The sequence below is a fragment of the Propithecus coquereli genome, unplaced genomic scaffold (assembly GCF_000956105.1).
Source record: "Propithecus coquereli isolate 6110/MARCELLA unplaced genomic scaffold, Pcoq_1.0 Scaffold262, whole genome shotgun sequence".
NCBI classification, from domain to species: domain Eukaryota; kingdom Metazoa; phylum Chordata; class Mammalia; order Primates; family Indriidae; genus Propithecus; species Propithecus coquereli.
In genome coordinates, this window is record NW_012148197.1 from 1,373,631 (window position 1) to 1,400,461 (window position 26,831).

Genomic DNA, 26,831 nt, shown 5'->3' on the forward strand with positions numbered 1-26,831 from the left:
GCCAATTGATTAGGGGTCTGTAATGAAGGGCAAAAGAATGACATCAGAGAACGGGGATGAAAATGAGTTTTGCTCATCTGAAGTACAAGCTACCCAAAAAATTAAGAAGAAAAGACTGAACACTCCAATGTTAAGTGAACAGCCTGCCTTCGACTCATTCAAATAACAACCTTAGCCTGGGGACTGTGCTCAAGCCCTCTCAGGAGCAGCTGCCCCTTCTCCCGATGTGCTCATCAAGGACCATTAGACGGTGCTCTTGATATGGCAGCCACCTGCTACATATGGCTGTTGAGCACTGGAGATGTTCAATGGTGTAGACAGAACTGACACTGCTGTAAGTACAACAACCCCAAGTACAACAAACCCACAGCAGAGTTTGAGACCCACGCCATTCAACACAGCAGGCATTAGCCACATGTATCTACTGAGCACTGGAGAAGGAGTCCTATGGAATGAATTGAGATGGGGTGTAAGTGTAAAACACAAACTAGTTTTGAAGACTTAGTACCAAAAAAAAAAAAAGAATGTAAAATATCTCATTAAAATCTTTCATACTCATTATACATGGAAATTACAATATTTTGGATATGTTGGGTTAAACAAAACATAATATTAAGATTAGTTTCAATTTACTTTATTTCATGTGGCCATTAGATTTAAATTTAAAACTATGTATTTAGCTGCCATTTGTGGCTAGCATAGTATTTCTGTTGGATATCACTGCCTTAGACTCTCATTGCTTCCTTGCCCAGAATAGCCATTCTGCCATTACAAGGTGGTTCTTTTCCCATTAGAGCTAAAAAGGAGAACCTATGACCTCTCTGCAGCCTGCAGGAGACTAAGAGAACCCATTTAGGTTGTGCGATGCTTACAATGCAAAGGTGAAAGTCAAGTGTGATTATGTCGCTTGGGTCTAATCACAAGAGGAGTAAATGGCACTCCCTGGTTGGTGCCCCATGGGGTAAATTGGATCTTTAAGGTAACCAGATGGCTCCCAGGAACAGGTAATTTACCTCACAGGGGTAAGAACTTGATTTCCAAGAAAGAATACAGTTTAGTCACCCTATGCCATCTGTCCCCATGGTGATACTTCTACTCATTAAGAACTTCCAGTTCCAAGTGCCCTAGCAATATATAAACTTACTAAACTTTATTAAATCTTTAAGAAGATAGTGTTTAAGGGAGGGATAAATTTTCCCCCATTTTGAAACTGATTTTTAGGGAGATTATGAGACTTTGCTAAAGTCACAGTTAAAGCAAACACTGTGGACTTCTTTCCCCTATTGAAGAGGCTTTGCGTCCATGAGCTTTTGCCATTCAGGGTCCCTCTGCCAAGAAAAGATCTTCCCAACTCTTCAGCCTGCAGAATGCTACTTATCCTTCAAGGTCCAGTTCAACTGCCAAGGCTTCCTTCAAGCCTTCCTCCATCCCAGTTTCTCCCTTATAATGAAATATTGATTATACTTCTCACACCCTACAACCCTTAAATATAGGAACCATTTAGTATGCTCATTTATGTAATATCTCTTTCCTCCACTGTATGGTAAGTTCATGGAAGGCAAGACTATGTCTTACATATCACTGTATGCCCAGGACCTAAAAAGGGCCTTGTACATTGTAGATGAGAGTGTGTGTGTGTGTGTGTGTGTGTGTGTGCACGCATATGTGTGTTTAGTTGAACTGACTACCTATAAATAGACCCTAAACAACCAGTTCTCCAGAAAATAGGGAGGCTTACAAAGGAAGACACCACTCTCTGTAGCAATGTGTTTATTTTGCAAGTTAGGACGTCTAGAATTAATGTTTTCTTTACAATTTCATTTGGAGACCCAGAATTTAAATTTGCCCTTCTGCCTATTCCGCTTCATTTATTCATTTATTCATTCATTCCTATAACCAGGCTTTGTGCTGGGAGGTGGGACACACATCTCTTAGGATGTGGTGAACACAGAGGACAGAGGCCCTGCCCCTGTGTCACCTGCAGGCTGGGAGGGAAGACCCATGATCACAATGAATGGGGAAATCTTTATGACAGGTAAAATCACAGGGATCTCTGCGAGCACGGACTCTGTGCGAGGTCCTAAGTAACTGGATATTAAGGGAGGAGCCCTAGAAAAAGAGACAGTTGAGTTGAGACACATAAAAAGAGTTACCCACTAAATCATAGTCTTCCCTCTCCCACGTGTAGACTCTACATCTGAGCTAGAGTTCCTAGACATCCTTGGGTGTGATGGTTTACGTTCCTGGGTATGCTGATGAGTCTGTCATCCCATTGTTCCTAGAACTCCCTTAGACCAAAATCACTGGCAATTAAACTCCAACCAGTTTCCAGTTAAACCTATGAAGGAAAAGGCAGAACGTTGTATTATATCATAAATATAACACAATAGATGCAAAAGTAGCATTTATTATGCACCACACGGTACAAGTCTACATAGTTAAGTATAAATCAAATCACACATGCCCAAAAGACATTTATATGCTTTTTGTTGCCTATTCCATAAAAGATTTAGGGCAACCCATCTCCACCCTAAATGGCTTTAGAATTTAGATAAATCTGATTTCTACCTACCACTTGCTGAATATTTTTCTATGCTGCATCTAAATTACTTTTCCAGTGTGTGTACATCTTTGCGAGTACTTTCACTATTGGCTGGAATCATGTTTGCAGTATCTTACTTAATAAGGCCGGGCTCAATTACACCACTCTCGGATGAGCTAAAAGATGTTTCTTGTTTCCTGTTAAGTTCCAAGTATCTGTAGGCTTTAGAGAGAGGTACCAGAATACACATCTATTTCTCAGCTTTGGTGTGAAAGAATAAAGCCCCAAACAGTTGGAATTAAATAATGAGTTCTGAAATATTCAGGAATGCCTAAACTCGAAGTGAAATGCTTTGCTACGCCTCCTCCCCTTTTTAATTAGCAGACCCACTTGTAATGTCCTGGATTTCATTCCCTGAAGATGAAATTTCAATATTTTCAGAGTAACTTCAGGTGGTTATGAGCTTAACAGAATCATTGCGTCAATCATAGATAGAAGTAGAGACAGAGACTCTTTATGGATTCCTGAGTCTCATCAGAGCCCCTGTGAAGGGGTTGTACATTTGAAGTAAGAGTTGGAAAAGAATCAGAATTTTTCAGCAAGACTAGATGTTCAGAACATCAAACTTTCTTCACCTTGGCAAAATTGGGCTATTAAATATATAAGCTCTTTCTGGCAGTTTTCCAAATTAGTCCTCATTTCCAGGTTCGTCCTACACAAAGGGGTCAACCCCATGCCACTACCAGGATCCTGTTGTCTATATCAGGAAATTGAGGGAAAAATGGAAGGAATCTCCTTTTCGAACCACAAAGAACCTCTGAAAGTTTTTATTGTGTAATGATGATAGAATAAATGATGGTAGGAGCAGAGGTCAGTTTTTAAATATCCAAACTGCTTCAACGTGCTATAGAAAACTGCTAGAAATACTGAATTTATTCTCTCTTTTTTTTTTTGAGACCGTACCTAAGATCTTCCAACACAACATCATGAAGATTGCATATCTAATGACCTAATTTAGAATCAATTCACACTCTAAGTCAGTTACAGTTCCTTGGGGGTGTCCGCATCTATACGGCCAAAATAATGCCTAAGAAATGACAGAGATCAAAGTTAGCCACCAAGGAGGATAGAGCTGGTCTCCAAAACAGAGAGCAAGAGAACAGACTGGACAGACCTATGGTCAGAAATAAAGCAAAAAGGAGAATTTCCCAGGGGATGGACTGAAAAAAACAGAATCCACTCTCAAAATTGGAAACGAGCGATAGGTTGCAAAAGAACAAAGTGAAGCAAGAGAAAAAAGCTGAGGACTCAGTCTCAGTGCCAAGTGCAGGAGGAAGAATAAGAATATGCCTGTGCTGTGTGGTCAGGCCTTGTCCAGGAAGACCTCCAGAACTGCCCAGAGAGGGGCTGTGGACTGCCTTAGGTCAAGCAGAAAATCCCAAGTCCTCTTTCACCAGAATTGTTATCTGTTGTTGGAAACATTTACGTGAAGCCTAAGTGAGTCTCTGTCAAGAATGCTCTAGAAGCTTTGGACTGTGGCAGCTCTGCTGAGCCTCTAAATTCCATGATTCAACAACAAAACCACTCCTTAAAATCATTTATAATTTTCAGTCTTCAAAAGTAAATAGTCCATTACAAAACCATTTGTAACCCCTTAATATTCTGAAATTTTAAAAAACAACAGAAAAGAAGAAAAGTAAATAGTGCCCCATTTTAGGTACCCTTATGCAAAATAATACTTTGATTTTGTATGGATTCCTACAGACCAAATGACTTCTTGTCTTTTTCTTTTCGCCATTGAATTCAGTAGATGTGAGTTCAGTGTCAGACTGCGTCATTTCTTAAGGACATATAGAATGCGTACTGCACTTACTTCCTAAAACATAGGACCTAGGGAATGAGGCACAGCCAGACCCTAGCTACAGACGTGAAGATTTGAACGTTTGTTATTTTCTTATAATCTGCTGCAAACATCTAACCTGAACAGCAATAGGAAAATATTTCTGGTGTTTTCCATATTTATCCCACTCTGAGGACCAGTGTTTTACCAGAAAAGGGCCCCATCTTTCTTTCCAGGCTCATGCCCCTAATACAGTGTGATCCTCTAGCCAAGAAACTCCAAACCGGAAGCCAGAAGGGATGACTCAGACTCTAACTTTTCATCCAATTCCCAATCCCCTGTGAAACGCAACAAAGCTAAGCATTACCTTTTTGAACCTTCAAAGATTCTCTCACTTCCCACTGGGTTTTTTATCCTTCTTAGTTTTTCCTACAAAACGCATGAGGGTTTGTCTCCTTGTGGGTAATGTTGAAAGTACCATACCACAGTTGAAAAAATATGTCACATGGTAATAAACTAGAAGTTGTTTTTAAATTCCCCGGGAATCTATGATAAATCCCAGAGTATGGGACTTTTTTCAAGTTGTGTAGTGTCTCGAAGATGCAGTGGGTGCATGGTGTGGACAGAGTCTGCTGTAGGTTCACTGACAAACTGGATTCAACAGAGCCCTGCTGTCATGCCCAAGACTGACTCAGAAATCTCCTGGAAGGGAACGTGTTACAAGCAATTTCTCCACCAAGCATTATAGAACTTCCCCAAATATGACACTAAAGACAGTGACAATCTGAGGCATGAGAAATAACACCAGAGTTTCATGAACTCAGAATAAATGGAAAACTGATGTTCTAGTGAAGAGAGCGCTAAAAGCCATTATCAGAAAACACGGATTACTTCTAAGAATGTCTGCGAGATTGTATTTATAGGTATTTGGCCACATCAGAAAAATTAGTATTCTATCTGAGTCTTAGGAACTTTAAATACTCTCCTCAAGACTGTATGTGTTTTCAAGTGAGTGAGAGAAGTTGTGAACAGGTACATTCACAGACCTTGTTTGATTACTGAAGACCTTGTTTGATGACTTGAATTCCAACGCGGGCTCACACGGTGAATTGAATTACTTGGTGCTATAAGAAAAGATTGTTCTTCTCTAGAGTAAAGCTCGACGAGATCACTGTCTCCAAAACTGGATTATTCAACTCTTAGGTTGCAAAAATAGTTTTAAGTGTCATGCATTTCCCTTAACTTGACCAAGTAATGGGGCCCTGTCCAAGAGGTAAAGACGAGGCTGCCTTCTTTTTTTTAAGCAGATGTTTTCCAAAGCTAACAAATGACCTTCAGCCTATAAAATATTCACATTGTGTTTTTTCCCCCGCCATATGTATTATTTAGTGAATAGCCCTTGAAATATTAATCACCTTTTTTTCTAAAGATGTGGTATATATTATTTACATCCGGTTACATTATGTTTTCCTACAGATGAAATAGGCATATTGAAATCTTTCTGAAGTCATAAGCAAACAGAGCATCAGGCTGGGTGCCCACAACAGGTAGCCAGGGAAGGGGATCTGGTCCAGCGATGATTCAGGGAGGACAGCAGGTGGCCTTCTCGCCACAGCTGCCCAGGGAAGAGCCAGAGGAAACAACGGATCCAGGGTAGATGGACTTTGGGCCTCCAGTAGGTAGACAGACAGCCATGGGCAATGTCTCCTGGAGAAAAAAGTCAAATATGCCCCATCAGAGAATTCACATGGGAGACAAAGATAATAAAAGGGGCTCAAGGCCGGGCGCGGTGGCTCACGCCTGTAATCCTAGCACTCTGGGAGGCTGAGGCGGGCAGATTGTTTGAGCTCAGGAGTTCGAGACCAGCCTGAGCAAGAGCGAGACCCCGTCTCTACTAAAAATAGAAAGAAATTAATTGGACAACTAAAAATATATAGAAAAAATTAGCCGGGCATGGTGGCACATGCCTGTAGTCCCAGCTACTAGGGAGGCTGAGGCAGTAGGATCGCTTGAGCCCAGGAGTTTGAGGTTGCTGTGAGCTAGGCTGACGCCACGGCACTCACTCTAGCCTGGGCAAAACAGTGAGACTCTGTTTCAAAAAAAAAAAAAAGGGGGGCTCAAAAACACCCCAAATCGGAATTCAACAGGTCGCTTGTTCAGAAAACCAAAGAGAAGGTACTAGAAATGGTATGTGTTGATAAGGATTGTAAAAACTGTTCAGGATGGGATTTATTCCATTTTTAGTTGCATTCTCATGTTTTTTCCCCAAGCCAAGATCATTTCGAGGTCCCTGAGGCTCTTCCCTCATACCTGTGCAAATTACACCTGGAATGACATTTGAGATGACAGGAGACTGGCATCCTAATTAGAAGATCTGAGGGATCATCTGAGGTACCCTTCTTGTTCTGGGGGTCATCAGGTCAAGGAAAATTACTTTTGTTCCTGAAGCCCTGACTGAATTTGCCCATATCGTCCTTGCTCGCCAAAGGAAAGTTCAGAAGGCAGAAGCTGGCAGATAATCAATAATTTTTGAGATCTTACTTCCCTCGGCAGATCATTGGCAATGCTGTTCATGTATTTACTCACTCAACAAATATTTATTAAGCATCTGGTACACACGAAGCGCTGTTTACTGAGTCACTGGCTGTGGAGCAGATATTCCCTGGGAGTCATGAAAGTGCAGCTGCTCCTTAGCAAAGTGAGTAGCTGAAGACCAGAAAAGTGGCTGCAAGCAGTGGCTCTACGTGGACTAAATCATCCCGTTCTTGGAAGTGAAAACTTGAGAGGACATGACGCCTTTTTTGTTTTTAGTCCCTTTAGTTAGAAATTATTAAAATTATACTGCTTCCTAATCATTCCTATGACAGAGTTTAGCAGCCACAAAGAAGTAAATATCTGCAAAGCCTTATTTGCTTGAGAAGGAATATAATGTTCCCCAGAAAGGAAATTTCCGGACAAATTAATATCGGTGCTCTCATAGCCCCTTGTTTACCCGTGACTGTAATATTTGCTCCGTATCTCTTTGCTCCTACTAGACAGCCCAGCCACAAACTCTTCAAAGAGAGCGACCATGTACTAGTCATATTTGTATCCCCAGAGGCTACCATAAAACCTGTCTTATAAAAGGCACATAATAAGGGTTTAATGAAGGGATACTAGCAACAAAAGCCTTTTTTCTTATTTAACCAATGTATTGGAACTTTTTCTAAATTGTATTACACTTCCCTGTCTCATTAAGCTGATTTCACCGAATGTTATTGAATTTTTGCTTGCTAAATCACTGCTTCAAAATATATTGCATGAGTCCCTGTGCTATAGATGTAATCTGAAGATTTTTTTTTTGGTCTTGTATCTCTATCAGCAAAAAATTCAGGATCGTAGACACCCAGGGTACTTATAAGGGTATTTATAAGTACCCTGGGTGTCTATGATCCTGAATTTATGTATAATTATTTATACATAAATTATAACATTAATACTACTGAACTGACACATGCTGTATCTCTTGAAATTTATGCAAAAATGGAAACTTTTAAAATAAGAAAAATAAAACAAATAATCTTTATCATTTCTGCTTTGTGACGTTGCAGATGTATCAAGAGTAAGAGGAATATTATCTTGCCATCTTATTGTTGTTCACTTGTGCTTGCATTGCTTGAAAGGAAATAAATCAAACCCAAAGTTTCTTTCAAAAATTATTTTAAGTCACGATTCTATTGAATGAGTGAGTTAAAATGAGATAATCCAATCCATAAATGCACTTAACCAGCACATATGCTGTGTCAATACACCAGGAGCAAATTAGTGGGGGTGGGGTGCCAGTATAGCCTCTCCCCACTGTGAAAGTCTTACTCTTTCCCTAGGAAAATTGAGAAATAGCCATCACCACATAGACCGATTGAGATATCCATCTCTAGAATAAATATTAGGAAAGCTTAATTCCTCTTGTGGTTTTATATTTAAAAATAGAAATAAAAGTTCTAATTCCGAATCCCACTGAATCACTTGCACACGCCCAGAGATGCACACACACCCCTACCACCACCCCAACACACACGCTTTGAAGGCCCTGGCTGTGAGCCATGGCCCTAGTAAGCCTTGTGATTAGGAGTAACAATTCCAAAGTCTACATTTGAATGTGAATCTCATTTACTAGATGTATGGCAAGTTTTTTTAGCCTCTCTAAGCCCCATTTCCCAGTTGCACAAAGGGTGTAATGACACTATTTCAGCACTGAGTTGTGAAGATTGACCATGGAGGGATGCCTGGGTTCAGTGAAAGCTCACGGTTCACCCCCATCACTCTGAGTCCAATACTGCCCTATGCTCAATCCAGCAAGGCTCTTAAAGCCATGTGCCCTGATAACAAAGTCTTATTGCTTTCCCAACTTTTCATTATTTTTAACTTTTTCAAACAATACTGAAAAAATAATAAAATGAAATCCATATACCCCTGATGCAGATTCAATAATAGTATTTTTTTTTTTTTTTTTTTTTTTTTTTGAGACAGAGTCTCACTCTGTTGCCCGGGCTAGAGTGAGTGACGTGGCGTCAGCCTAGCTCACAGCAACCTCAGACTCCTGGGCTCCAGCGATCCTCCTGCCTCAGCCTCCCGAGTAGCTGGGACTACAGGCGCAAGCCACCATGCCTGGCTAATTTTTTCTGTATATTTTAGTTGTCCAATTAATTTCTTTCTATTTTTAGTAGAGACGGGGTCTCGCTCTTGCTCAGGCTGGTCTGGAACTCCTGAGCTCAAACAATCTGCCCGCCTCGGCCTCCCAGAGTACTAGGATTACAGGCGTGAGCCACTGCGCCCGACCATTTTTTGCTATTTTTAAGCAAGTAAAAGACATAATGTGGACTTAGGGCGGGGAGGGGGAGCGAGGACAACATAGGTAACCTAAACATCTATACCCCCATAATATGCTGAAATAATAAAAGAAAAAAGACACAGTGATGCTTTATCCCTAAATATCTCATCATGAATCTCCTAAAAGCAAGGAAAGTCTCCTCCACAATCACATCATGATCACACTTAAGAAGATTAATAGTAATTCAGTAATATCAACTACTATTTATTCTATATTCAAAATTCCCCAAATTCTCTCTTACAGCTGGATCCCCACCTCCAAATCCAGGATTCAGTTAAAGTCTACACATAGAATTTGGTTGTTATGTTTTTGGAGTTTCTTTTCATCTAGAACAGTATTCCTGCCTTAATCAATTAATTTATTTATTTGCCCAATTTTGAAGCCAATTGTCTTATATAATCTCTCATCCGCGGATGCGTCTGATTATGTATTTTTAGTGTCACTTAATTTGTTCCTCTATCCCTAGCATTTCCTGTAAACTGTGTGTGAGTTGTTAAGTCGGAAACTTGATGAGATTCAGGTTAAATATTGAGGCAAGATTGCTTTCTAAGTGAAGTTGTCAGGCAAGAGTGCTTGGATAGTCCTTTCTGCTCATTGTTTTTACTAATCTCTTGGGTTTTGGCCATCATTCCACCTTGTCAACTTCCTCCCTCTTTTGTCTAATTTTACAGTTCTGTAGGCTTAGGTATGAGAATAGTGCCACTGTCTTCCTACAGAGTCAAGTATTCCTAGGCCTTTTGACAGTCCTTAAACTAAGAGCATATGTCTCTGCTGAAATCAGTAGTTGAAATTGTCAGAAACCAGGATAAACTACAGATAAGTCCTAAAAGAGGGCTCATGCTTTCCTTGTGAACCTCAACACTGTATATTTGGATCAGATTCCTATGGCATAACAGAAGTTGTTTAACTTCCAAAATCTATCAATAGCGTAGAAGAAAAAAATTAATACTTAGGTATTCCTAGTATTACTAACATTGCAACATTACTAACACAATATTGAAGTGTTGGGTAAATACCAGTTGCAAGTATTGGATAGAGTTAATTTGTCCTAAAATAGCTCATTTGAGAAGCAAAGAAAGGAAATTGTTATAAATTTTGTATTTGGTCCCAGGTCTTTGTTCCCACCAGATTTGTTATTAATGAACTAGGGCTCACTGTTATTGTCAGTAATATATTTGTACTAAGGACACTTGTTAACATAAAGCTTAGTTCACAATTGTGTGCACTTAGGTTTCTGGGGGGGTGGGGTGGGAAACAAAAACCTCAGGTCTGAGGCTACCGCAAAGCAGTTATATGTCTTATTGAGAAATGAAATAAATAAATAAAATGAGAAAATGTTTCTAAATGATGTGAAAATTGAAAAACTTCTCTGGTACTGAAAAATAAACTGCCATCATTCAGACATACTTTGGAATCAAAGGCATGTTCTTTTCCAGTGGCTAATAGTGTCCATTTTTTCAGCTGTCTGCCTTACCATCGCAGTCCGGAGGTGAATTGGCCAGTGTTTCCATGCAGAATGTTAAAACAGCATTTACATTTCTCACAGCTGCTTTGCTGTTATCTCCTTCAAATGTACAATGAAACTACACAGCTACTGAAATGCCAGAGAGAACATGTCCCGATTGTAAAATGTGCTGTGGCGAGCAGTCAGAGAGGGCCTCCAGACCCATCCTCATGACAGGGTCTTCACGTAGCCAAATACGACTTCACGGTTCCCTCCCACCCTTTTGGATGAAGAACACACATTATTGTGACCCCAGCTATTTAAGTTAGCAACATAGTCTATCACCTTGTAATAGAATGCCACCATTCAATCCATTATCTCAATCAACCCTTACTGAGGGCCTCCTGTGTGCTAAGACCTGTGTGACCAGCTCATCCTGATTTACCTGGGACTTTTCCTGTGTTAGTGCTGAAAATTCTGCATCCTGCAATTGCCTAACTTCCAGACAAACCGGGCTGGTGGGCCTCCTGACCCATACCAGGCACTTAGGATCAAGACAAATGACAACCCTATTCCTGCCACCAAGAAGCTTGTAGTCTAAGAGAGAATCAGAAAAATAAGCCAATTATTAGAGTTTGGAAGGATCGGTACTTAGCATCATCAACTGGGCGCTGTGCAATGCAGAAAGTTGAATCTAACCTGGAGGCCAGAGAACGCACCCAGAAGGAGACAATGCTTGAGTTGGATTTAAAGAATGAGCAGCACAACATCCACAGTTAAATTCTGCAAATACTAGAAAAGGGCATGCCAGTGGGACATCATGCAATGTTATTCTTTCTCTGTGTCTCAAAATATGTGTATCTGGTTTAGATTCCCACAGCATGGAGGTGGGATTTCAGTATGAAATAGGCAGAAAAGAGAATGCTCACTCTTGGTGTGCTTTATTGTGGGACAGAATAAACCCCAGAGGATTTCAGTCCTGAAGACGGTGATCGTTTTCTGATGTAAGTGTGTAATACGTATTACTGTCTCTGGGGATTGTTTTGAAAAGAGTAAGAAAAAGATGGTAGCCTTTTTTGGAGGTTAGGAATACCAAAGTGGACACCATGCCAACCAAATAAAACGTAAGGGGTTCTTTTTCACGTATTTTATTTTGAAAAAAATTCAAACTTACCAAAAATTGTATTTTTTGAAAAATTGTATGCTTTTCATCTAAATAACCAGTCATTAAAAATTTCCCACATTTACTTTCTCTCTCTCTTTATACATCTATGTACTTATTATTATTTATTATTACAGAGCCATTATTAAGTTGTGCAAATCATAACCCTGCGATTGTTAATATTCCAGCATGTATCTCCTAAGAACACAAGAACGTGACATTCTCCTACATTACCACAATATGCTTTCATGTTCAGGAAATTGAACACTGACACAATGCTATTATTTAAAAGAGAGTCGGTATACAAATTTTGCCTATTATCTCAATAATGTCTTTTATGGCAGTTATCTTTCTGACCTAGTGTTCAATCCAGGTTGCATTTGGATAGCACATCTTGTATTCTCACTCTGGAAGCACTCTTAGCCTTTTTTGGTCCTTCATGGCTGACAATTTTGAGGACAGGCCAGCTGTCTTTCAGAATGCCCCTCGGTTTCGGTTTGTCTGATGTGTCCCCATGATTAGGGTCAGGTTATGAATGTTTGCAGCCTGAATGATTGTCCTTCTTGCCACATCACATGCGGAGATACCCAGGATCAATTTGTCCCCTCACTTTGACCACTTGGCTAAGGTGGAGGCCTGCTGAGTCTCTGCATGCTAAAATTACCAGTTTTCCTTTGGTAATTAATAAGTAATCTGTGGTAGGTGCTCTGAGATTGTGCAAATATCCTGTTCCCCATCAGATGTCTACTTAATGTTTTCACATCTGTGTTAGTTTGCTAAGGTTGCATAACAAAGTACCACAGACTGGGTGGGTTAAAACCACAGAAATTTATTGCCTCACAGTTCTGGGGGCTAGAAGTCTGAAATCAAGGTGTCAGCACGGTTGGTTCCTGCTGAGGGTTGCGAGGAAACGATCCATCCAGACCTCTCTCCTTGGTTTATAGATGGGCATCTTTGTCCTGTGTCTCTTCACACCATCGTCCTCCATGCACATCTCTGTGCCCAAATTCCCACTTTGTATAAAGACACCAGTCATGCTGAGGTAGGGCCTGCCCTAATGACCTCACTTTAACTTCTTTGCCTCTGTAATGCCCTATCTCAAAATAAAGTCACATTCTGAGGTACTGAGGGTTAGGACTTCAATATGAATTTTGGGAGGGATACAATTCAACCAATAACAGATGCATTTCAACCATCCGTGGACGTCCCCAATGTTCATGTAGACAGAATAGGAAATCCGAGCTGTGACTGCATGAACCTAGATGTTCTTGTGGAGCCACAGTGGTATTAAATCCCTCTCCCTACCCGTTCTCAGGTAAGAAGTCAGCGCTGAGCCTGAAAACACTTAAAGGGCTGGTACTAAGATTCTCCCAGCCATCCATCCACAGGACTGTGGCATTTACACTTACCCATATTTAGAATGACTTTTCTCTTTCAGTGCTAGAGATTTTTAAGTGGGTTGGGTTTACTGCTCACCACCCAAGTGTGTGCTTTATGGGCCTGCCAATTGCACCAGCAGCTAAATTGGGGACCATATTTATTTTGTGCAGAAACAAGTAGTCCACTGGGGAAAAGTGCTTATCTCTCGGCGCATTGTTTTGGTGCATTTATCTGACATGCAGGCAATGAATTCTAAAGTAGGGTGCTCACAGTAAGGGCTGTCAGCAGGAGAGGGACCTAAAGTCAGATGAGATGCTTCATAAGTTTTTAATTCAAAAGACTGAAGGACAGAAAAGATGGAAAACAAAAAGGCAATTACCTGAGAACTCTCTGCTAGAGGAAGATTGAGGGGGGAGGAACAGAGGCTTTCCTGGGCTGTAAACCCTGCAGCACCGTGTCTGTCTCTTAGCACTGATAGAGAGTGCGTGCTGGTCACGTCACAGGTTCTGTAACCTTCACCTGCGTCACGTCCTTGTGTAGAAATGGGCAAAGCCTGAGGACATTCACTTGCTTTCCTTGGTTTCTCGATCAGGTCACCGACATAAAAGAGAAATTGAAGCTCTCTAAAAAGGTCTGGTCGGCATTACCCTACACCATCTGCAAGGACGAGAGCGTGACCGCCGGCACATCCAACGAGGAGCAATGCTGGAATGGGCACAGCAAAGCCAGGTGAGGGTGACTCGATGTTCACGCGGATGGGGGCACAGCGCGTCCCGCCTTGGAAGACTCTCCTGGCACAACTCTGCAGACCTGTTTATGCAAAAAGCAACAGAGGGTGGAGGGACATGTCATCACTTAGCAACAGCTGTTGAGAGTGACAGGTTTGATAGGCACCCGGGAGCACTTACTCTCAAGGTGCCATTAAGCGTGGAATCCTCGCTTGAATGTCTTGCCTCCGGATGAGGATGGAGGACTGGTGACAGATGCCAGGTTACAGATACCCTGAGACCACAAAGAGCCCTTTTATGTTCACTTAATGACTTTAAGATAGCAAACCTATTTTTATCCATAAATTTGCAGGTTTCTCTTGTTTTCATCACAAGTTAAACAGGAAACGAAAATTCAACTGTAGGTTTCCTTCACTCTGGAGGGAAAAAACAATTGAAATGTTCATTGGAAAGGTAAAAGAAAATGTCTAAGGGACATGGGGGAAGGGTTCCAATAGGCCCCACACCTTGGGAAGTCCCAGCCTGACAAGAGATGACTGTTTTCCTCGTTCTGCTCTGCCCACCAATGCTACGTGGTTATGGCCACTTGGTATGGAATTTGTGAATTTGTGGATTCTGCCCAGACATGGGCTTGGCCTGGGTCTCCATAGGGTGGAGAAGCTGGAAAGGGGAACTGATTGGGAGCTGGCAGGCAGGGCAGGAGACGAGGAGAGGACTCTGCTGGGGCCCCCATCAGCGGGCTTGCAGGTGGGTGAAGCAGCTGATAAACTGGACTCAAGGAGTGTCTGGGGATTGCCCAGCAGGTGGAGAACTAAGCGGGGAGTCTATTCTGGGCCTTGCTGGGCGGTTTCAAGCATATGAAACAGCTACGTTCAAAAGGGAACAAGAAGGTATGCGATCGTTATGTTCAGAAGAAACTGCAGAAGTTAAGTGGGGTGAGAGTGGGGTGCACGTTGGTGTTGTTACGCTGCTAAGCTGCATTTTTTAGCACCTAATTGTTAATGATATTATTAGCCATACCAGGAAGATCTTAACAAGGTGAAAGCAAGACACCTACAAAAAGAGCTGTAACCATTTCAAGTTGCCCAAAAGATTAATATCCAAATCTTAGATTATGAGAAGGAAATTGGTCATGTTATTAACAACATGCCACCCTAAAATACTCAGTATTTTACCAGTGTCTGGCTTTTGAGCTACAAGACCTTTGGCCAGCAAATTCAGCTGTGAATTAACAGTGTCTGATGTGTCTTTTCCTGATGACCATACGGAAAGACACTGTAAGGGGTGACCAGATGGCCTAATGAATAAAATGCTTGATTTTTTCTGAGCTGCTCTGTTGCCATCTGTGTTTACCTTTCAGCCTTGGCTAAAGCGAAGGCTGAGTTTGGAACTACAGTCCCAGGGATAGTCACACAGGTTACTGGGTATTTGTGCACATATAATTTCTTACAAAACAGAATGTAAAGAATGGTTGTGGGCAGGGTTAGGGGTAGGGACTAAACTCCACCAAGAAAATGAGTGGGGAAGATAAAGACCATTGAAGTGAGGGCTAGAAGAGATTAGGATGCTTCGGCCAAGTTCCTCCTTGTGCAGATGAGGAACCCAGACAGGGTTATATACCCAACTAACAAGAGTGAAACCTGGGAATCTCTCAAATCCTAGCTCAGTATTTTTTGATAACAGTACCCTGCCTCGTAAGTAAACAGCAGCTAAATACTGTCCTCCCCAAGTTAGGAGAACAAATGAAACAGACCCTAGTCTCTATAAAAGATCTGGTGGTTCTATAGCATTCCTTCAGTTGGTCAGTCCTTCAGCAGTATTATTCAGCATTCTCTCTGTCCCAGGCACTGTTCCAGGCTCTGTGGCTTAAGCGCTATAAGATGGCAATGAGGTCAACACACAAAAAGGCTCAGTGGCTGGAGCAAGGACAGTGAATTTGTGAACTTCAAGTGCCATACTGCTGGACTGCAGATTTAGGAAAGGACCACATAGGTGGAGAAACACCTGGATCAGTACTCAGGGACCAGATTTGAATTTTATTTTGAGATCAATGGGATACCATTGGATGAGTTTATGCAGGTGGGGGAAATGATCAAGTTTAATGCAACAAAATCATTTGTAGGAATATTCCAAAATTTGATGTAATGTAGCATATCTTTTATTATATAATAAGTATATTATTAAAAGATGAGGCTGTCAGGTATTTGTGATTCATTTGAACAATTACAGTTTCAAGGTTTTCTTTCATCCCTTTTTAAAATTCTATTGGCAGAGAATCTTAATAATATATCTTTACATATACTAGCATAGTAAATAGATAACCAATAAAGACTTGTTGAATTCAGTTTAATTGACACTTCTCATCCAAATATTAATTGATCTACAAACATGTCAAAGAAGTTTTTTACTTAAAGAAATTCTACTGAATCATTTTTTAAGTTGAAGAATCCATTTATGATGCAGATAATAACATTTTTTCCCACTTTTGAAGTATGACGGGCCTTTTTAAATTCTTAGAGTTGGCTGTATAAAATAAAAACAGAAAGGAAAGAAAAATGAGAAGTTATCCTCATCACCAATGGGAAATAAAATAACCAGAACCGTTATTTTTTAAAAAAATCTATCAGTGAGTGTTAATAGATATAGAACAGAGATGCTTATTAGCACTGATAGAGACTGTCATGCCTGAAGTTTATGAACTCAAACCTGCATGATGGGGTCTCCAATAGACCAGACATTACTTCCTCTTTTTATGCTTTATCTGTCAGACTCCTTGAGCCACGTTCTTCTGTTGGCACCCACTCCTGTGCCTTGTGTCCTAAGTGTTTGATCAAGCGTGTCTTCCACCACCCATATTTTTCCTGATTACTTTCTGAATCCTACTCCATAGCTCTTTACTATACTTCCTTGATTCAGAAACATACCTCTTTCAACTTTTAGCGATCCTAAAATCAAAATGCCTCCTACAGTGGATATGTCCATGTACTCCATGTACATTGTCTTATTTTCCCCTAAAGCTGTTATTAAATTAACGGCACCCGTTGAAATTGATGATGACTTGAAAGAGAAGAGGATACACAGAGATGTGGCTGTGCGGTGGCCACAGGGTGCAGTCTGCAGTGTTGACGCCATGGTCAAGGGTGTGTGAGCAGTGGCTCCCTGAAGGTTTGAACCCACATTTATCCCTAAGCTTCCCCCACTCACTCCACCCTGACCCACCTCTGACAGATCTCACTCTGCCTCTGTAGCTAAACAGGTCTGGAAGCAGGAGGTAGGGTAGGAGGGCCTGTGCCCTTTGTTGGGAGAAAATTGCAGGTGTGCCTGATGGCCCTATCAGCATTTAAATCTTCATCTCATAACAAGACAAGGTGGTCAAGAGAACATCTTCCCTGCTTTCTCTTTCCTTGCCAACCTCCTGGGACAATGTGAAGGTCAATGAGATAATGTCTACGAAAATAGTTCATAAATCCTAAAGTAGCACTTCCCAAACTTTAGTGCATTTAAAATGCAGATTCTGATTCAGTAAGTGCTGTGGACTTAATGCTTATATCCCCCCCAAATTCCTATGTTGAAATCCTAACCCCCAATCTGATGGTCTTTGGAGGTGGGACCTTTTGTAGTAATTAGGTCTGAAGAGTGGAGCCCTCATAAATGGGATTAGTGCTCTTAAAAGAACAAACACAAGAGAGATGATCTCTCTCTCTGTAATTTGAGGACACAAAAAGAAGGTGGCCTTCTGCAAACCAGGGAGAGAGCCCTCACCAGACACAGGATCTGCCAGAATCTTGGTCTCGGACACCCTGGTCCCTAGAACTGTGAGAAAGAAATGTTTGTTGTTTAAGCCACCCAGCTTATGGCATTTTTGTTTTAGCAGTCTGAGATGATGAAGACAGTAAGTCTGGGGTGGAACCCGAGTGAGATTCTGCATTTCTAACGAGCTTCCAGGTGATGTGATTATTGCTGATCCAGGGACCACAATTTGAGTAGGAAGGCTCTAAGGCAGAGTTTCCAGATCTAGCACATAAAAATACCAGACAACAAAGGAAACATACCTGTACTTAAAAGATTCATTGTTTATCTGAAATTCAGATTTAACTAGAAGTCCAGTGTTTTATCTGGCAGCCCTACTTTCAGGCCCCATTAACAGGTAAGATAATCCCTTTTTCAGTCCACAGCCAAGTCTCAGGCAGAATGTTATGATTGTTTGTTTTCTCTTTGCCTTCACAGATATCCTTGATGTTTCTTTTGGTGGGGCTTTCCTTATATTATAATAAAAAGAACAGCAGCAATGTGGGCTTGGAGGTCACCTGGCTCAGAGTAATGTCGCCCACTAAGGATAGCCAGGGCACAGGCGAGTGTGGCATGATCTCAGCAGTGAACTGCTGAGGCTTCACCCATGTGCCAGGGGAGAGTTCTAAGTTGGGAAAACAGCAAAGCCTTCGCTGTGCACAGTGTCATCCACACAGACCTCTGGTCTCAAATGGCCCCACTGTGATGAGTGCCAAGGATAAATACTTTGAATCCTTGGTCAGTATTTGATTCGATTAGTGTCTTAGCTCCAGGTGCTATAACAAAAATGACACAGAAAGAGCAGCAGAAACTACAGAAATCTATTTCTCACAGTTCTAGATCAGGGTGCCAGCAGGTTGGGTTCTTGTGAGGGCTCTTCCTGGTTTGTTGACAGCTGCCTACATTGCTGTATCCTCACTAGGCAGAGAGAGAGTGCTCTGGTCCCTTCCTCTTATAACGGCCCTTATCCCATCATGGGAACTCCATCCAATCCAACCTCATGACCTTATTAAACCTTAATGACCTCCCCAAACCCCCCCACCTCCAAATACTATCACATTGGGAATTAGGATTTGGGAGACACACAGACATTCAGTTTGTAGCAGTTAGTACTCAGAATTAACATCCTACTAATCAGAAGAGCCGATGAAGGGTTTTTCTTAGTGTTCTCGGCAGTGTCTATCACCTGAGAAAAGCAGCCTAGTCGTCTTCAATGACCAGCAAGAAAGTGAGCCTGCAGGTGTAACTTCCAGCCCTCCCATTTTTCACTTACCTAAACCACTTCTCAGGAGTGAATGGGAGAAGCTATAGCCACACTCTGCCTCAACTCAGACAAATAGGAATTGAAAGGAAGCTAGTAAGTTACAGAGGAAAATCGATAATAATCTAGAAGGCCAAAGGGAAAAAAAATTAAGGAGTCGTGGTTGAGGTTACAAATCTAGGCCTCCCAAAGTTCCCGGGGTGAACCTAGAGGCCCTAGGAGGACATTTGCAGTCATCAGTCATCCCCGAGAAGGGCGTTCTGGGCAGTCGGTGGCCGGAATGAGCTGTCTGTACGGGAGCTAGGAAAGAATGATTAGATGGCAGGCAGGAAAGCATGGGCTCTGAAGGAAATAAAACTTTTATATGGTCAGCACATACGGGTTAGAACTTTGTCAGGCAGCAGGAGAAAAAATAAAGCCCTAATGGTGTTCACATAGGCTCTTACCTTTCTGCTCTTATAAAGGCAGATTCTTGCTTTTTAAGAACATAGCCACATGAAATGACATCATCGATAACTTCTTTTGGGATTGTTTTCTTTTTATGGAGACCCTTTTTCTAAACTCATAGGGATTAAAAAGGAAAGGAAAGTAGGAGAGACAATGAGATGGGGCAGGAACAATGAAAGGCAGTCTGAGAGCCAAGCGCCACTGGCACACGGGTTATCTGATGGGACATAAATTATTCTCAGAGTCTTCAGGGTTCTTGAGTCAGTTATTTCCAGACTCCTCCCCTCTCCCCATAAAACTGGCCCAAAAAAACCCACAACTTTTCGATTTCGATTTTGCTCCTTGTAAGCCAGTGTTTAGCTGTCAGCGTGTCCTTTCTTTAAAATGCCTCTGGGAGGAGGCTATCAAAGAGCTGGCTGAGGGATAAAATTAATTGGACCCCTTGGAAACATGGCTTTTGCAGGGAGCCTCTGCTGTTTTTCAAGACACCTGATCCTCACAGAAATATTATGTCCCCAAGGAAATCCTTCCCAAGGCCAGGAGGTAAACACAGTAAATTGTGTAAGAAATAGGAAAAGTAGAAAAATCTAGAAAATAGATCAGTCACTCTCACCAGCCACTGTGTAGACTGGATAACCAAAGAAAATAGCGAAGTATGAGTGGATAAGTCCGAGCAGATGGAAAGAGGATGAAACGATGCATGATGATGTCAAAGATAGTGACTCGCCATCTGAAGGACAATATTGTTTTAGTCTGAATGCAGAATATGTCCCAAAGCACTCTAGCCGTATTTTAAAGGACTGTAAAATATCCAATGTATATACCAAGCCAAACACCTTGGGAAGCTGGGAATTCTAAGGTAAGAACTGGCAACTGTCAAACCTGGCATTCTAAAATGCTTACTTCCCTTCTCGGACATACGTGGGGACGGGGGACCCCATGAAATCTTCCTGAGTGTCCTGGGGGAGAGGAAGCTCCGTCAACCTCCTGCAAGAGGCAAAATGCTTTTAGGCAGAGACACTCCAAATAGCAAGAAGGGAGCTTGTTGTTGGTCCATTACTCGGCAGCCCTGAACACTGGCTCGCGGGTCTTTTTTCCTAACCACTCTAGAGTTTGTAATCAAGAAAGGATGGGTTTGGGGAACTCCTGCCAATGAGTTAAGAGGCCAAGACAAAGAATTTAGTTTCCGCACACTGCTGCAACCCAGGAACTGTGCATTCTCCAGAAGAGTTCCCAAACCATTTCCTGCCTCGGGTTCTCCAGCTGGAGGAGAGCCACGCAATCGTTCTCCTGTGCGTGAACTCAGGCTTTAAAACTCCAGATTCTGCTGCAGTCAGCCACTGCTAAGGAACAGATTTGGCATTTGGCGTTGGCATTTGGCGGAGCCATGCTAACAACTTAATTTTTGTAAGAATACATGAGAATCACGTAATGAGTAATTATATAAAGTAGCTACATGCCTTGCCCACGGTCACACTGGGGGTCCCAGAGAGAGGGCAGATGCTCCGGGTCATACGCAGTTCGTGTGCCTTGGACCGTATCTCAGTGTCTGATCTCGTGAAGTTCCTAATGCCTCAGACAACTCTAGCTTAACAGTCTTCAAGAATTTATAAATCTACTTAAAGCATAAGGTCACAGTATGCTTTGAGTAATACCACTTTCCTCCAGGAAACATGAAAAGGGAAAAAAGTCATTTATATCAATAAATTTAGAAAAGTAGTACTTAAAACTTCGATTTAAAAAATTGTGGTCAAATATACCAAACATAAAATTTACCGTTTTTACCATTTTACAGTGCACAGTTCTGCGGCATTAAATGCATTCACGTTGTGGTGCAACCGTCACCCCCACCCACCCACAGAACTTTTTCATCTTCCTAAACTGAAAATCTGTTTTCCCTCTCCCCTTTCCCCCCAGTCCCTGGAAACCACCATGCTTCTTTCCATCTCTGTGAATTTCACTACTCTGGATGCTTTATATAAGTGGAATCATGTCGTATTTGTCCTTTTGTAACTGACTTATTTCACTGAGCATAATGTCCTCAAGGTTCATCCATGTTGTAGCATGTGTCAGAATTTCCTTCCTTTTTAAGGCTGAATAATATTCCCATTGTATGTGTATACCATGTTTGTTTATCCATTCATCCATCAGTGGACCCTTTGCACCTTTTGGCCACTGTGAATAATGCTACTGTGGACAGAGGTGTGCAAATATCTGCTCAAGTCCTTGCCTGAGGTATTTTGAGTATACGCCCAGAAGTGCAATTGTTGGATCATATGGTAATTCCATTTTTAATTTTTTGAGGAACTGCCAGATTGTTTTCTACAGCCACTGCACCTTTTTACATTCCCACCAGCAGAGCACAGGGTTCCAATTTCTCTACATCTTCATCAACATTTGTTATTTTTTGTTTGTCTGTTTTAAATAATAGCCATCCTAACGTGCCTGAAGTTTAATGCTTAGATTTACAAACATTTCTAAAAGAGGTTAATGACACAATAGGTTTGTAATCCCTTATTTGAGACCATATGTGTTTCAGAATTCAAAACTTTTTAGAGTTTAGAAAATCACCACAGTGACTCTGCTGTATATTATGTAATACTCCCTGGGGTCTGGGGTTGCAACCCAGAAACATTAATATTTTTGCTGCAAAATGTATTAATATTCAGACTAAGTGGAACAAATGAAGACCATAATTATCCTCATTTCAGATCAGATGAAGTTTTGCTAACAAGCAGGTTGAAGAAAAAATGTTGGAGATTTTCGAATTTCGGAATGGCACAGAAGGAATTTTGGAGCTGTATTAGCATTATATCTACTTAGATGAGTAAAACTTTTAAACCTGCTGAAGCAGAATGAATATATAGCTTAGAATTAGAAATCGCGATAGGGATGAGTGTTGAATAGAGCTCGTGTGTGGCAACAAACGGTTTTGAAACTACTTTCACGTCACTCTTCTAATTGTGCCTTAAGAGAGGAGCAGTCTGAGGAAGTATTAGGAACTTGAAAAGAAACCAGGCCCGCACTCAGGCATCCCATTTCTCCCCGTTCCTGCCTCAGTTCCCACTTGGATTCGTGACAACTCCACAGGGCACACTGGGCTAACCTTCCTCGCTAGCGCCTCACATCAGAACTTTTGCTGGCTTTCAAATCCATTCAGTCTTAAGAGTTGTGCGTCCCTCTCCCATCGTGCAGTGCCTTACATCAGAACAGCTACTCGCATCAATGGGATGATGAGAAATACCAAACGCTGATAAGTTAACATGCCTCTCCTCCCAACAAGTACATTTATGTATCGACAGGGTATTTCTGGAAGCCTCGGCACAGCTGTAAGGAATGTCTTTGAATGCTGAGAATGGCAGGTGCTGTGATTGGCCAGTGGGAAACTTCTGCAGGGACCAGTCATGTTTAATGTCTCTCCAGTGACAGAAGCTGACTGTCACCTGACTCAGGCAGTGAGGGCCTGCAGCCATCCACAAGGTTGAGTGTATCAGCCCTCCCACCTCCTAAATTTCCACAGGACTCTTCCACTCTCATGGGACATAATTGGCCATAATGTTTAGATGTAATCAAGGAAACCTGCATTAACAACATGAAATTAGATGTGAAGAAAAAGAATTCTGCAAAGATTTAGCTCTTAGCCATGCTCTTGCAGAATGGAGACGCGATGCTTGCTGTTCGTGGATGCCACCCCACACCATCGCAGGGAGCGTTGGCAAACCGTGACATCCCTGTTCAGCTCTCCAGTTTGTCTTTGCTTCTGGGTTCTCCCTGCTCCAGGTAGACGTGCATCCAGCCTTGGGACCTGGGCAATCCGTGCCTAGATTCTCCTTCTATGACTCCCAGAGATAAGATGGTGCAAAAATAGAAGGCTGCCATGTCAAAGAGCTGTGCAAAATCTAATAAAAGGAAGAGCATTGTGGGCTCAAAGATGTGTCTATTCTTGCAGGATATGAGCAGCGTGTAAAGAGACCAAACATGAGATAAAAACAAATAAATGGGCTCATGAGGTCCTAGAGCTGAATGGGGCTTTCGCAGACCCTTCAGGCTATACAATGGACGTCCATAGATTGAGCCTCAGGATCTACCTTTGGAGTGCAAAATGGCCATTTTCTCTTTCAGCTGTTTTAGGTTTAAGTTTCCACATTGTATCCAAAGTCACCCTTTGAATACACCAAAAGGAGAAAAGGTTCTTGAGGACACGGGTTCATTTACTTGTTTTCATTGTAAGTGGCTGAGCATCAGTAGGCACACTTAGAGGCTGGGTTTACTTGGCAGTCTCTTATTGTTCCTGGATGTTCAGACTCCCAGGGGTAGCATTCCCATGTAAGCTATCGCAGTGAGCTTCTGATAAATGAGTCTTGGCTAGCCATGCAGCGCACACAGCATCTGAAAGAAACAATGCCTGCCTCTGACTCAGCATAGGTTCAGCCGCAGGAATCATTTTCCAAAATGTAGAGGAGGAACACCGGAATCAACCATCGCTTTTCAGCTCCTCTCAACTCCTGTGTCAGCAAAGGAAGCCGTGCACCTGCTGTTGTTTCTTCCAACGGGCTATAATGATTAAAGAGCTCATGGAGCCTGGCACATATAATTGCATGTCAATAATGGTCACCCCAATGCCATATTTTAGGAGTTATATCAGAAGGCAATCTCAGAATGAAACAAGAATTTATTTCTATACCAGATATATTAAAAAGCAGAACAGAAGTTACGCTTTACAGCAAAAAGAAAGAGATATGAGTCCATAGCTTTTTAAAATTTCTATGAGGACATTTTTTAGGGCAGTAAATACTTGAAGCTTCATGGAAAAGAATTTACAATGCACTCTGTGTGTTTTATTATTCATTATTTAGCGAACATTGTGAAGTTGATTTTGTTCAGGATATGGATGAAGACATGGAGCTTATTTAGGGGACCTCTGATTTAAAATGGGCAAACCGATTCATGCACAAATACATCGTGCATAAGATTCAATATCTGAAAAATGGCTTAAATATCAAAGTTTCTCTGTGTGGTTCTTTCGCAGGCTGATGGGTAGAGCCTTTGTTTCCAGAACTTGGGAAAGGACTTGCAGGAAAGGGAAGAATTTTAAACATAAGAATATTATACAAGAATATGTAAATAGGAATAATAAAATAGAGGAGACGATGCTTTTTCAGCTTTCAAGCAACAATAGTAGAGGAGGTGGGAGAATAATAGTAATAGCAGTTAGGCAGAGCTGCCACCAGCCTGTAGAAGGTCAGTGCTGGATGTCCTGAGCCACCTTGGCCTTTGCCCTGGAGGAGGACCCCTAAGAGCTGTACCACTGGGCTCCCGTGCCTGCCAGCTTCCTGTTGGGTTCAACCAATCAGAGGCAGCAGCTGCAGGTCAGGAGGTGGGACTAGGGGGATCAGGCTGTCTTGCCCTGGCTCCCTCCCTGACAGCCTTGGTTTGGCAGTTGCTTTGTCCTTTCCGACCTCTCTGTGTTTTCAGTTCTTGTGCATTCTGGGGACAACTTCTGCCCCTTATCCCATAGGACCCCTTCTCCTGTTGCCAGCCCCAGGGCGCTTCACCTCTCTGTGCTGGTTCCCTTTAAACTGTCCACACCTATATAAATACTCTCTTCTTTAAAATCTCTTTATTCCCCCTCTGAATGTGCCATCTGTTTCTTACCAGGACATAGACAAATATAGCGCCTTTGTAGGAATTAGAAAAAGGCACCCAGATGGGTACATGGGGGTTCATTATGTTATTGTCATAACTTTTATATATATTGAGAATGTTCTAACATAAAAAGGTTACCAAAAAGAAAAGAAAAAGGTGCCCCTTTTGATGAATGGTGCCCTGCAGGGGCATGGCTTGGTGACCACAGAAATGAGGCTGGATTTCAGCCCCAACTCACTCCTGCAGCTCGGAGGGATGACTTTGTGCAGTGCGCAAAATGCCCAGCTGAACCTGCAGCCCTACGAAAGGCTGGGCAGATCCCTGCAAGCTGGGAAATATCTTGAGGCGAAAGGGAGGCTAGGATATTTAGGACTTAAATGGGAAAGTGCACTACAGGCAAGGAAAACCTGTGGGTCGGGCAAGCATGAAATGGATACAAGGAATAGATTCTGTAAGACAAGGAGGGTCCCTTGAAGAGAGTGTTGCGGCATAAAGAAGTAGAACTGGGCAGAGATGGACTTTGATCGCTGAGCTGTAAGTGTGAACTGAAGCTTGAAACCCACCAGGCAGTTCAGGGCAGTGTTTGGTCACCTGGGCTCTGGAGCCAGACGGGGTTTACGTCATGCTTTTGCCATCTGTTGGCTCCGTGACTTTGTGTATTTGCTTATCCTCACTAAGCCTCAGTTTCCTATTTCATAAAATGGGTACAAAATAATACCTATTTCCTAGATTTGCTGATGGTTTGAATTTAAAAATGCATGTCAAGTTCTTCGCACCATGCCTGGCACTGAGTTGAGTGCCCATTAGCTACTATCCTCAAAAGTTTTCGAAAAGAGTGATATGTTGAAAGCAATATGTTATGAAAAATAACGAGGCCAGAAGTGCAGGGTACACTAGACAGGAGAGAAGGGGGCAGGGAAGTCAGTTGGGGCTGCAGTAGCTGTCTGCGCTCCAGTGAGGGACAAGGAACTGGGGAATAAAAGAAGCAGGTATGAGAAGCTCTGCCAGAAGAAGAGAAAGAAAACTGGGGAATGGACAGGTCATGACACTAACAAGGATTCAGAGAGGGCCCCGAGCATGTTTCCGAGATCTTTAGCCTCCGCTTGTATAAATAAACTTGGGCAGTGTAGACAGCTGATGTCTGAGCACTGACAATTCTGACATCTTGGTATAAGAAAAAGAAATATGAAGCTCAGAACCGTTCAATTTTACCCTTCTATTTTACTGAAAATTCTTGAATCTACCAAATTAGACCCAAGATTCTGTTATAAAATAAAACCCTAATGGACACTTCAATAAGTTGGTAATCATTAGTCACTTCCCAAACGTCCCAAAGATTGGGTTGTTTTTTTTAATATCCAGAAGTTTCTTCTGATTAAAATCTGAGGTGGTGGAGGCCTCTTCAGTTGAGAAAGAACATCCTTATACAAGTGAATTCTCTCGGATCATACATAATTAATGAGTAAGAACTGATTCTTACTACCAAAATTAGCAGAAGTGAGGAAGCTATCAAGTCCTCAACTTGAGCTATGTGGCGTTTGGGGAGGAGGGAGGAAAGAGTGGTTAATTTTAGGTAATGGTTTCTGTAAGTCCCCAATTTGGCATTCATTTGTAGGCAAGCCTACCTAAGAATTCAGTGCCACTTCAAAAACTAGTCTATAACTGATCAACACATAAGTGCACATATAAGAATAACATCTATTGGATGTTGGGCAGGGGGGA

General features: G+C 41.9%; 1 protein-coding gene across 1 annotated transcript in view; it reads left to right on the plus strand.

Moving 5' to 3' along the window:
- The window catches only part of GPC6 (glypican 6), a 1,343,320-nt gene that overhangs the window by 1,306,804 nt on the left and 9,685 nt on the right, over positions 1 to 26,831 (plus strand). The window contains exon 7 of the mRNA XM_012647356.1: positions 13,831 to 13,967. Within this exon, the coding sequence (XP_012502810.1) occupies positions 13,831 to 13,967 (137 nt within the window). The remainder of the gene's footprint in view (positions 1 to 13,830; positions 13,968 to 26,831) is intronic.